Source organism: Nelumbo lutea, chromosome 7 (assembly GCF_056320005.1).
Source record: "Nelumbo lutea isolate HS-2025 chromosome 7, American lotus-T2T, whole genome shotgun sequence".
Classification (NCBI taxonomy): Eukaryota; Viridiplantae; Streptophyta; class Magnoliopsida; order Proteales; family Nelumbonaceae; genus Nelumbo; species Nelumbo lutea.
The window spans coordinates 30,324,937-30,338,653 of NC_142690.1; the positions used below are offsets into that span (position 1 = coordinate 30,324,937).

At 35.1% G+C, this 13,717-nt stretch overlaps 1 protein-coding gene and 1 long non-coding RNA gene across 2 annotated transcripts; both read left to right on the forward strand.

Moving 5' to 3' along the window:
• The first annotated feature begins 1,557 nt into the window (after positions 1-1,557).
• On the forward strand, positions 1,558-2,567 carry LOC148845943 (uncharacterized). The gene has a single exon (XM_088954976.1). The coding sequence runs from the start codon at positions 1,791-1,793 to the stop codon at positions 2,352-2,354; it is 564 nt and encodes a 187-aa protein (XP_088811102.1). The 5' UTR covers positions 1,558-1,790; the 3' UTR covers positions 2,355-2,567.
• A 1,668-nt stretch (positions 2,568-4,235) lies between these two features.
• Positions 4,236-11,331, forward strand: LOC148845944 (uncharacterized). Its single transcript, XR_016102222.1, has 3 exons — positions 4,236-8,425; positions 8,536-9,985; positions 10,838-11,331. It is a non-coding gene; the product is annotated as an uncharacterized LOC148845944 (long non-coding RNA).
• The last annotated feature ends 2,386 nt before the right edge of the window (positions 11,332-13,717 follow it).

Consider the following 13,717-nt stretch of genomic DNA (forward strand, 5'->3'; position numbering starts at 1 on the left):
AAATATATAGAGCGCAAAATCTTTTATTTTGTATGTATTTGCAAGGTTTTTAAAACTGATCTGGAGGCTGAACCGGTTAGGGGTTAGGTTCGAACGATCAGACTATTCTGACAAAAAATAAAAACGGCCAAAACCGTTGAATGGTTCGAATGATTCAACCACCTGAGTCAACGATTTATTGATCAAATCAACGTTTTTTTTTGGAAAAATCCAATTTTGAGAAAAAAACAGAACCAAGCACCCGGTTTTTCCAGTCCAACTGTCTGGTCCAGTCCAGTTTTGAAACCCATGTGTATTTGTATGTATTCCTACTCTTACTAAACTGAGCCTTATTAATTGTTTTCCACTATGACTCAATTTTTTGATTTCCTATCCTTTGGTGGCTACAGGAGCAAGCTTAGGAGGTGTTGGAACCGCTTTGGATTCGGAATTGAGTGCACTTCTTAAAAGCGCTTCATTTTGCTGAGAAAGAAGGTTGGAAGGATTTAGTTATAATTTTTTATTAAAAAAATGACTTTTGATGGTTGTTGGGAAAATGGAAGAAGTTTCTTGGTCCTGTCAGGAATTATTTGATGTTATTTTGAGACTGTCAAACAATCCCTTGAGTATCTTTCACTCTATAGTGCAGATGGCTAAATTTGTTGATAAATGATGATTGGCTTGAACATCTTCCTTTATTTTGTTTTCTTGGTTTGGTAATAGACTTGTATCTTTCCAAAAAGAAAAATGTAGGGGTGGTTATTTGATTAGGGGTTTCAATGTATTCTAAAATCTGATTTTGAATTTGAAATTTGACATAATCAAATTGAATTTAGGTATGATCTGATTTGATTTGATAAATATTTGAATTCAATTGATTATTTAATTCTTATATATAATATATAAAATATTTAAGTATTTTATATATAATAATTATTTTATATAAATAAATATTTATTTTATATAATTTCATTCGAATCAAATCAAATATTCGAATTTGAATTCGTATATTGCCTGATTCGATTCAAAAATACAAGGCTGGAGAGAAAAAAAATCCGATTTATTTTGTGTAGGACATTGGAGTCTAAAGAAAAAATAGCAAGGCTAAAAGGGCTGTGAGGTGGGTGTGAAGACGAATTTTGTGATGAGGAAATCCGAATTCTTTACCAGAATAATGCTGGTGTGTAAAGCATGTGCTTCCCCATCCATACTATGGCGTAAGACCCCTTGATTTTTGGATTCAAAATTAAAAAAAAAAAAGAAAAACAAAGAAAAAACAATAATAATATGGCCTGAACATAATCACCCACGAGATCGGATCTGCTCCTTACATGACGCGTCTCACACCGATCTCACAGCCGTGCATCTGGAACATCTCCCCAGAATTAAAGTTTACAAGGTATCAGGTGCACGGCTGATACGTGCTGCTGTGAGGTCAGTGCGAGGCGCGTTCAGTGAGGAGCAGATCACGCACCAGTCCCCCACGGAACCCCATTAAACTAGTCGTTGCATAACGTTGCTCCCTTCAACGGTCATATTTTCGCTGCTCTCAAACTCTAAATATGACCGTTGCCCCACACATCCTCACTCGGGATTCAGAAAGCATTGCCTCAGAGTTCACTTGAAAACCGCTCTAAACCATCAACCTATCGCCGGAAAATTCCTTCCTGTGGCTTCCCATCGAATTTCTTGAAACCCAATTTCCGAATTTCTGACGCTACTTCTCGTCCTTTGCGTAGAAATCCTTCACAGGTACTCAACCGCTCAATAACCATAAACCTGTTGCAGGCCGGACTCAGGCGAATTCCGACATGGGGTTGGCTATCGACAGCGGGTCTTCGTCCACCGGTCAATCACACTACCACACTCACAAGGTCTTCCTTCTGTGCAATTACATCCTTCTTGGAGCAGCTTCCAGTTGCATCTTTCTGACCCTCTCCCTCCGGCTCGTGCCATCGCTATGTGGGTTCCTCCTCATTCTCCTCCACATCTTCACCATAGCAGGGGCTATCTCCGGCTGCGCAGCGGCATCAGAAGGGACCAGCCGATGGTACGCAGCCCACATGGTAGCAACAGTCCTCACTGCCATATTTCAAGGCTCTGTGTCGGTACTCATCTTTACAAGAAGCGGGGAGTTCTTGGGGGAATTGAAATCTTATGTTAGAGAAGAAGATGGAGTGATGATCTTGAGACTGGCAGGTGGGCTCTGCGTGTTGATCTTCTGCTTGGAATGGGTGGTCTTATCTCTGGCGTTTGCGTTGAGGTACTATGCTTATGTTGAAGGAGAAGGTGGAAATGGTGGTTCAGTGAAGAGGAGCGCAAAGGTTCATCAAGGGGAGGACATGAATGACTGGCCATGGCCTTTCCAGGTGTAGACAAGACTGTTGTTATCAGTGGCACGATGATATCCTTTCTAATTCTAAATCTCTTTTGAATTTCATCTGTGTAGAAACTGATGAAAGTATATTATTCAATTATATTCATTTCATTTTTTTTTTCTCTTTGGGAAGAATTATATTCATTTCATTTTGTGACTGATTGGTTGTAATTGATTTGCTGATATTCATTCATGCCTTCAATTGTTATTAGGCTTTTGTTTCTTCTCTTCTTTCCTTTTCCTTTTTTTTTTTTGAATTTCATGAAGAGAAGATAAGCAGATTGGTTAAAAGAGAGAATTAGAGAGAGAGAGAGAGAGATTTCAATTGAAAATAACGAAAACATCTCATTTTTGAAAATTTTTAGGCAGGGGCTTCAACAAGTAATTGTCTCTTTTAGGATGAATATATTTTCCTTGTGCTGTAATAGGATTTAATATGTAAGAAAAATAGTTTATATTGTTATATTATGTAATATGTAAGAGCCATTACTAGACCAGATTATCATAAAACACATCAAGATCAGAAATTTCTGAAAAGGATCGTGAGGCAAAATTGAAGTTACACACACAAGTGCTTAAGGGGGGAGACATAAAATTGTGTTAGGCTTTTACCCTACCAATTTGGGTTGGCCCATTCCAACAGGTTCAGATAAAGCCCAGCCCACTGGTGCAGTTAAGCCAACCCAGCTCATGTGCAGTCTGGATGGCAAATCCGTATTCATATTTTGTTGTTAGATTAAATTTTGTGTTACTTTTTATTATTTAACTTAATTTTTACTATTTTTATTGCATTTTATTATTCTTAAAACTTTGTTAAATGACATTTAGATGGGAATCTTATAACATTTGCACAAGGCCAAGCTGAACCCTATCCATTGGATCTTGTTAAACAACAAGGCCAACTGAAACAATAATACCTATAAGCAAATCAAAAGAATCAGAAGAAACGAACAAATTTTCAATAAATACACAACAAGTTTCAAATTTAAATGAACAAATTTCAATTAACCAACAATCATCTTAACGAATTTCAATAATTTTAAACTAGCAGTAGTCATCAACAATAATTACCAATAATTTTTGATAACTGATAATTTATGATAAATTGAAGTAATTACTAAAAATTTCTGGTAGTTGATCATTTTCATAAATAATTACAATTTACTATTTAATTCTTGTAATTTTGAATAGCTACATTTAAGTTCTGGTAATTACTAAATAATTTATTGATAATTTCTAACAATTTTCTATAATTACTAATAATTTACCAATTTTGATATTTTATAATTACCAATATAAACTCAATGTTAAATAATTTCTAGTAAATTTTGATAATCAATTGATAAATTTTTTATAATTATTTAATATAATAGCAATAATTTACTGATATTTATTTTGCTAATTTCTAGTAATTTTCAATAATTCCTAATAATTTATTCTTAAATAGTTAATGGAAAACTCAATGTTAATACTTTATGGTAATTTTCAATTGTTGAGTAATTTTCAAAAATTACTCAATTTATTTTGCTAATTTCCAAAAATTACCACAAAATTCTGATAATTTTTAATAATTAGTAATAACGGTTTAATGTTCAATGAAGAGAACAATTACTGATAATTTAAGTAATACATAAAAAATAAAATGACAACAACAATTTAGAGTTTAATTCTTGTAAATTTGAATAACTATTGTTAACAGTATTTTTTTTAAATAATTAATGATAATTTATTTTTGAAATTGATAAAATTTACAACTAGAAATTACTGTTAATAAGTAATTACTATTAATTAGTTGAAAATTTCATTAATTACAATTAGTAAAGAGATTAATAGTAATTCAAATTTCAACTAATATTAATAGTAATTAATTAATTAATCATAGTTTTAATTACTTTGCTGATTTTTGAAGTAGTTAATCATTATTAACAATAATATATCATAACAGTAATTAATGGGTCATTACAGTAATTTATCATAGTATTACTGTTATTTACTGTAACAAGTCATTAACACTATGGATGGGTTTTTACTTAACTAATTAGTGTTAACAGTAATTACCCATAATAATAATAATTAAAAGTATAAACATAGTGTTAATGACTTATTACATTAATTAAGAAATTAGGTTTTTGTTGGGAACGATGGCTTTAGCCAAGAGGGAGTGAATTTGGTAGACTCTAAAAACTCTAGTTGTGCTAGAATTAAATTTGAACTCACAAACTATTAAACAAACCCTAGCCCTCAAACTAAAATCTAAGCCTTTTCACATATAATATGCAATGGAAGGTTGAAGGCTTATTCAATTAGGTTCAACAATTAATCAAGATGGTAAATTTGAATTAACCAAATTATTGAGCTAGTGAACCTACAACTACAAAATAGATAAACAATATAGTAGCAAGAGTTACAGGGGGTAGCGTTTAAACAAAAGATCACAATAGTAAATATAAAGACTACTAAGAAGAAGATAACAACTAATAAAGAATTAAACAATTAAAGAGCTGTAGCATGGTTTTCAAAACCGGACTGGACCGAATGATCGAACTGGAAAAACCGGGAACTGGTTAGGTGACCGGTTCCGTTTTTCTCCAAAACCAGAATTTTGCCCAAAAAAAAGTGTTGATTTGGTCAACAAACTGTTGACCTAGGCGGTTGAACAGTTTGAACCATTCAACGGCTTTGATCATTTTTTTTATTTTTTATTTTTTTGTCAAAATGGGTTGAACCATTCAACGGCTTTGATCATTTTTTTTTATTTTTTATTTTTTTGTCAAAATGGGTCGTTCGTTCGATTCTAACAATCAGACCGTTAGACCTGGAAACCGGACCCCTAACCAATTTGTTGTCCAATTCGGTTTTAAAAACCTTGAGCATCCACAATTAAGAAATAAATGTAAATAATTTCAACCAATACGTTATCCAATATGTTATCCATTTAATAATTCTACAATTAAGAAATAAATGTAAATAATTATAGAAATGTAAAGGAGTACCTAAAATGTAAATGGTAGTTGCACCTAGTAGTGTATCCCATTGCAACTAGAGAGAGGAGCAGCCACAAACAAGTTAGGAGAGAAAAAGGACATACTACTCAAGATATTTGAGATGTTGACTAGCTAGCAAGATAATCTAAACTAATTGTAGAAAAGTAAACATTGTTGAAATATAAATGAACAATAAATGTAAGCAATAATAATAACAATAGATATAAAGACAAGCAGTAATATTAGTGATGTTAGTGCAATTGATTTGAATGCTTGTTTGTTTCCTCTTATCTCTTATTTCTTAAAGTGCAATCATACAATATTTTATTTTCCAATGATAGTCCCAAAAATACAAACAAAAACTCTCATACGTAGGATCAAAATAGATATTTGATATTTTCCAGAATTCAGAGGAAAGAAAAATTCATCAATACTAATATACCTCTTAATGTAATTATTGCACTTTCAGAAATCAGACTTCAGGACTTCAGAGCAACAAATAAGCCTTGAGTTAGTAAAGAAGACAACAAATAAAGAGCATATTTGCAAGACCTCAAGGTTTCAAGTATTGAAGTTGAGAGAAGTTAGCACAAGAAAAATAATCTTGAAAAAAAAAAAACAAAAACACAAAAAAGGCACATGGAAGTTTTTATAGAGGTTCAACAACCTTATCTCAAAACACCACTAAAGATTTTCTACTAATTGATTGGACTTCCCCAGTGCCAACCAAGCCTTTATGACTATTAAGACTTTACAATTAATTGCATACAATACCTTTCTAATTGGACTTATAGTAGGAACCAACAAGACCCAAACCAGTAGGGCTTCTAGGTGCCTGTAAGACCTTGTAGTTGGGCTTAGCAGAGATGCTAACAAGATCTTAATCGTCTTCCACTAACAAGATCTTGTTGAACACCTATCTACTTAAAGATCATCCATTAAGTATAGGAGAACGTTTACCTCTTAATAGGCATATATAAATAATTACAGCTCAAACTAATCAATTTCTAGAGTACACATAGATGCTTAGCTCAAGGAGGATGATGCCAACATATGGGTAAGAGCGAGCTCAATTGCTTCTCTACGAAGCTCACCTTAAAACCAAATAAAAGCTCAAGGATCTCCTCCGAAAGGACTCTAACTCTTAGCTTGCACTCTCTTTGAAAGACAATTATATACAATATGTATAAATGAAAGCACATGTTTTTTACAAACTTGATTCAAAACTTGGTTCTTGCTCTTTAGTCTTTGAATTAATGCTATAAACGCCGTCCATTTATTGAAAGATTGAGAGCAAGTAACCATTTTCTAGTTATTGGAGGGATTTTACCTCCTTGTGAAATTATTCGAATTTCCTTCAACTAATTAAAAGGCTTTCCAGATTTAGTAGTAGCTGTTAGAGCCTTTAAATGGTAGATGACTGCATTATTCTGATAGTTAACTACAACATGAAGGAAAAAATCTTTTTTCTCCTTCAGTCGACTGATAGGCTTGTGAATTCAGTCAATATGAGTAGTTGATACATCATTTTGGGTAGCAGACATCTTCTCAAACTAGGCACTTACATGCCTCAATTGTCACAATTAGTCAACACATCATTCTGGGTAATCGATACATTGTCATAGTCCTGGCAATGTAGATCTCAATTATCATAGTTAGTTGACACATCTTTTTAGGTAGTCAATACATTTTTGCAATCAATGCAAATTTTATTGATAGACAACCCTAAAAACTTAGAAACCTTGGCATATTTTTCTTATAGGTTTGGAAACTTTTCCTTTGACTTTCAAATATGTTTTTTAGACTTTTGTAATATGATTTACCTCAAAAAAACTAAGGAACCAAACCCAAAAGGATTGTGGTTTCTAAGGATGACTGAATTTAGTCTTGTTGAGAATCCATGAAATGCATCGTACAACTGATTTACATAAATATTCTAGAAGAGATAAAAAATAAATAAATAGAACTTGATGTATAATTTTGACTCCTTAATGAGTTATTGTAGCAGATCAATCTTTAGCAGTTCTAACGTTTTTATGTTCATGATAGCCTTAATGCTTGATTTGTTAGAGCTTCCTTTGTTTGAGAGATGTTGATGATGGTATAGAAACTCATTAAAGCACATGTAGCTACACACTACAACTTCCACTTCATCATATGTAGCTATCTTATTATTTTAATTAGGCATAAGAAAACTTACTAAAGATGTTATACACTTAAATAAATCATTAGTATTCTTAATGTGTTTGTTATCATCAAAATACATAGGGTAAACAGACCAATTTACCTTGTTTTCTTAGACCAATTTACCTTGTGTAGGATTCAAAATAGCAGTCTTATTTCATCTTAAAAGTTAAAATACAAATCAATGCATCTTTGAGTCTACAAAATTCGGTTTTTGATAAAAAGCTGGCTAAAATGACCACAAAAATAGTGGAATAAAAACCTAACCATTGTCAATGTTTCTTTGGTCTTTAACTTGCACTGAGAAACATTGGGCATACCTTGGAGAGAACTTTTTTATTCCCTTTGTTTTGTTTTGAGCATTACTTGGAGAGAAGCTCTTCTTCCCTTCAATTTGTTCTAGATCGACCGAATAAAGGAGAAATTTGTATGTGAATCAAAGCTTAGACAATTAGTAAGGTGAAGTTCTATGTATATTTCTGGAATTTTCATTGGACATGTTCTGCCCCCATCTCTATGCATATGTAGAGGCATATATGTCCTTTACTCTCACTGGATTAAAAACCGAAAAATAGTGTCCGTCTCTCCCACAAACTTAAACTGTTTATCTCCCACAAACTATTATTCCACTTCTGAGTGACTTCCTTGCAAGCGGTTTCATCTCCCACTTTTGAGTACCTTTCCTCCAAGCAATTTCATCTCCTACATTCAAAGAGATCAACACTTCCATGATGGTTTATCTATAAATGGTTACTATTCTACTTCTGCCATTCTTATAATAAGGATGGACAAGAAAGTGGAAAATCAGAGCATGTAGAGAAACCCAAGACAACTACCCAAGAGGGGAGTTAGCAACAAGAAGGTGTCATAGTTGTAGTGATGTCCGTCATTGTTAGAGAAGGTAGGAGTGGCTGGAAAAAAAAAACCCTTTTGGTTTTTAATTTAGTTGGTCTTTTTCAGTTCTTTTTGATTTTTTTTTTTCCTTCGTTTTCTTTTGGGTTCTGCTTGAAGGCCTGTAATTTCAAGATGCCGGCACACCAGCAGCAGCAAGCATGGAGGTGGAGGTGGAGGCTGAGAAGAAATGGTTGAGATTAGCAACGAGAACACTGATAGTTCTGGAAAATCCGATGAAGATGGCGATGTTGAGGGAGAGCAAAAATTTTTCAATGGTTTTATTACTATGTTCATTTATTCAAGTTCGTGCCTTCTTTGTTTATGGGCTTTCGGTTTCTTTTATGATTTGTAATGTTAAAACTTGTATTCTTTCAACCCTTCTAATTTACTAGATTTTTTTTAATCTCTCTATCTATTGATTTATTGATTTATGTATGTCTTGGATCTGTTTTATAGCTGGGTTTTCTTCCACTACAAGTATGTTTTGTTTGCTTTTCCTTCTTCCTTTTTGATCAAGTTTACTTTCAGATGGAGTCTTTGGCTTTCTTCCTTTTATGATTTATGTATAAGGTCATTTACAATTAAGTTTACCACCCTTTCAACCTGAAGCTGCTTTTGATGAAAAAATCCTGCTATTTTTCCTTGCATAGTGACCACAAAACTGTCAAAGGAATTGCTTTCTACAAGATCCTACCCTTTTTACTCATACTACCTGATGAATCAATGGCATCCTCCAGTAATGCCGAACAGAATGCTGAAATGAACGTCTCCGAAGAGCAACCCCAGGTCCCATCCGTGTGTATCGGAGAGTTTACTATGCCTCTCTTTGTAAATGGGGTTCTGACACTGAACGTGCCTCGAGTCATAGCACCGGTGAACGCCCCACTTCTTCCTGTAGCGGGTACGATGTTTGCTGAACCAACTGGTTCCCCCTGGAGTTGGACAGAATCAGCTCGACGACTTGGTACACTGTGTGCGGGCTATTCTGGTCCAAATGCAACAGGTCCAGCAATTCCAACACTACCAGCAGCAGGTCCTACATCACTTCTACCAGCAGCAGTTCCCACCACTGCAGCAGAATCAACAACCAATTCCACCTTGGCATCCGACGACACAGCAGAACAAGTCTCGCCATCAGGACAATCGCCCTCCTTGCTGGAGAGAGACATCCCAGATCCAAAATCCTCTCAGGAGCCAGGTCTTATCCCACAGCAGGAGGGAAAGGCAAGTCACTCCTCCCGCCTCGCAGCAAGTGAATAGGTCAGGAGACACTCAGCCCGCCAGAGCTACTTTACCTCGACCTTCGCAGTTTGAAGGTTCACTCGCAGGGAACCGGTTCGGGGTTCTGGCCACGGACTCTAGACAAGGCCCATCTATCCACAGCAGTCAGCGTTAGTAGTCCGAGCAACTCCATGCCAGAACAGTGCCCAGCAACACTGAAGTTGGCAACACAAATGTTGAACCGATCAAGAAGCAGCAGAAGCGGCGTCGTAAGACACGCCGAGCTATAGTCCCAAGCCAACTCTTTGGACCAAGTCAGCCCGAACAGCCAAAAGGTAAAGAAGAGGTGAGCTCGAGAACTACGAAGACCACTCCTCTCCTCTCTGTGCCATCTCCTTTGTCCTCCGAGCTCCTGGCCACCCCGATTATATATATCTATATATATATATATAATCGGGGTCGGGGCAGAGAGGGGACCCCAATCATCATCCCCGTCCCACCCCAACAAAACAATCCCCGTTCTCGACCCCATCGGGTTGGGGAAGTCGGATCCCCATCGGAAATGGGAAAAATTGCCATCCCTAAGTGGAGGAACTACATAATAGAAAGAAAGTCTCAACGTAACAGTTGACATGTTTCCCATGTTATGAGATTGAAAACAACACCAAACGCAATCTTCTCTTTACTCCATCTCTTTATGCCAAAGCTCAATGCATGGAAGCTTTATTTTGTTGTGGGGTGAGTGAGAGGAGGGACCAACGTGCATGCCCTCGTATAGAATAAACAAGAACCCAATTTCATTTATTTGCAGAAACTGTAAAAAAAAAAAAAACGTGATCATTACAGACCATAAAAATTGTGTAGATTCTTACATAATTCTATCTTATTTAAGCTGCATTTTGGCATTCCTTATTTGAAGGATTTATCTCTTTCTTACGGTTAAAAACTCAATTGACCTAAGTGAGTTATAGACCATATTATTAAAGCAATATAGTGGGTTACAACACCACACTTTCCACAATATTTAAGGTGTGTCAAACTCTAAATTATAAAACCAAATAGCTACATTGTCAATGTCATCTTTAGTCCAACAAAAGGAACAAGGGGACCATTTGATTTTCTCTATTTGTTTTCCCTCTAAAGCGACCAACCCATTTAATTTAATCCTCTTATCTTTTTCTTGGATCTTGAAGTGCAGGTTGAACTCCCAAGTTTTGGACTTTTGGTGAGTGATATATCCATATCCTCTATTCTTTTCTAATAGATAAAAAGACCAGTGCGAGAACTGAGACTGGGGGTAGCACGTCCCCACGGATTGAAAGGAGCTACACAAGACCAAGGGTAGCGCATCCCCACACATCACCTGAAACAATTATATCAAGATGCCAAAGAAGAGCCCTCGGGCTAAATGGACTAGCTAATCTGCAGCTTGATTGGCCTCATGGTAAGTGAGTCTGTAGATCACTTCAGCAGTTCAGCCACCCACAATCTTTTTATCTCTAAGTAGTAGCTGATGATGTTCTTTAGTCTCCATGATGGGTCGAGAACCTGTTGCTTGCAACAGATAACCAGTTTGGAGTCCCCTCAATAATGATGAGACACCCTTTGATGTTTAAATCCATATTATGGGCTTCCATATTAGCCCAAACTTCAGCCGTTTTTATCATAATTGTACCCAGACCATATGTTTTATGTAAATGATTCCTCGCAATTAGGGGTGTCAATAGTATTCGAAAATCTGATTTTGAATATGAAGTTTGACAAAATTGAATCGAATTTGAATTATTCGAATATCTAATCGATCGAATTTGGACATCCTATCCATATCAGATAGTTAATTGAATTTAAATTCAGATATGATACGATTCAATTCGATAAATATTCGAACTCAACTAATTATTTAATTCGTATATATAATGTAAAATATTTAAGTGTTTTATATAACTATATACTTTATATAAATAAAATATTTATTTTATATATTTATTGATTATCTAAAATAATTAATTGATCGAATTTGAATGGAATCAAATATTTGAATATTTAGTTGGATTCAAATTCGAATATTAATCTTCAATATCTATTGGATATCGGGTTTTCTAATCAGATTCGAACTTGGATATTGCCTGATTTGATTCAAATTTGATCCGTTTACACCCTACTCGCAATGCTTGCAATTGAGCATTTCCCATGCATCAAAGTTACTTGTAATCTCTCCTTCACTTTGGGGATGCCATATGATAGCCTCCACACTTTTTTTTTCCTCTCTGTTCTCTTGGGTATTAGATAGTGTCATGAATTCCCCAAAGGCCCTTCTTACATATGATATGAGATGGTATGGTGGTTTGGTTTTGTCCATTTCTTAATGCTTGTTTGTATTGCTTGGATAAGATAGATGAAGGACAGTATTCTTTCACATTTTGAGGGTACATTGTCTTCCAAGCCTAAGATTTCACAATTTTACAATTCTACATCCTAGGATGATAGAAAGAAGTGCAAAGAGAAAAGAACAAAATTCACTATTTCAATCATAGCAAAGAAACTAGCATTTATATCACTAAATCAGGCTTTTCAAGATTTCCTAATATGAATACCACTGAAAACATACAAAAAAAATAGTAAAAATACCATGTATATATTATATAAAGCAATATCAAAGAACTCTTCAACCCTTATCTCTGCCTTTTCTTGTAACTCATCCCTTTAATGCAGGAAATCTTTCACTAGAATCAATACCAACTTGGACTACAGGTCTAAATGCATTAGCATGGGAGTTTTAAGTGTCAATGTTTGTATTGAACATGTATTGAGAGTCTTTTGACACACTGTACAATTAACGCACAATAGCTTTCATTGTAGTTTGGTGCCAAACATTTGAAATTAAAGCCATCCATCCAAACATGATTTTGGTACACCTAATGGTGCTTATATGGAATGTAAATAGAAATGTAACACCCTCCCAACATTATCTGACTAGGATCTTAAATAGGACGAGTGGGGACGGGAAAAATACTTTTGCCCTGAATTGGGAACGGGATAGAGAGGAAACGGATTTTGCATATAATTCCCTGAACTGGTCCTGAACCCAGTGGTAAATTATTAAAATAAGCCTATGTTTAATATTAATTTCTAAAATATCTTTAAATTTCCCCCAAATTCCTAAAATCTTTAGCATCCCATAATCTAATGTTTAAAATATTGCTAAATTCATATAATTTAATTTTTAAAATACCCCAAATATAATATATTTTTAAACTACCCCAAATAAGGGATTTTGGCTTTGAGATGGGAAGAGGGGATGCCCCCCCCCCAAACTCGCCCCGTTGCCATTAATGATCCTAGCCATGGTTCCACACCCCAAGTTGAGATCACCTGCCACTAAAATACATTCCAACACCCTACCAACATAATCTGACACCCCACATCTCATACATGACAGACCCATTTGTTTTAAGGTGTGTCCCAATTTCATGGTGATATGTGCGGTATCAGCTCATATTGGGAGGGTGTTGGAATATATTTCGTTGGCAGGTGACCCCAACTCCCACGTACCAGGCTTAAGTCAACAGCTTGCCTCAATTGAGACGGTTATATATATAAATAGCTAAATGGACTAACTACATAATTGTGGATAGTTAGGTAATAGAATCTTAATGGTCTGTAGTCTACCAAATTCTTCTTATAAAATAGTCATGCTAACATGGAGGCCTCTGGATAAAATGAGAGCAAAAACCGACTCGAACAATGAACTGGTCAAGGGTCTGGTTCCTGGGTTGAATGGTCGAAAACCGAATAGATACCCGTTCTGACAAAAAAAAAGGGTAAAATTATTGAACGGTTCGAACACCAGGATCAGTGGTTTTCTAACAAAATCAACGTTTTTTGTCAAAAATCCGGTTTTAGGGAAAACAAGAAACAATCACCTGACTGGTTTCCTATTTTTCCTATCCAACCATCTGGTCAGATCCAGTTTTGAAAACCATGATTAAACAAATCACCTTTAAAGCTTTGTTTGGTTTTACAGAAAAATAAGAGAAACAAAAAAGATTGAGAGGTATTTATTCCACAAAATTTCTTA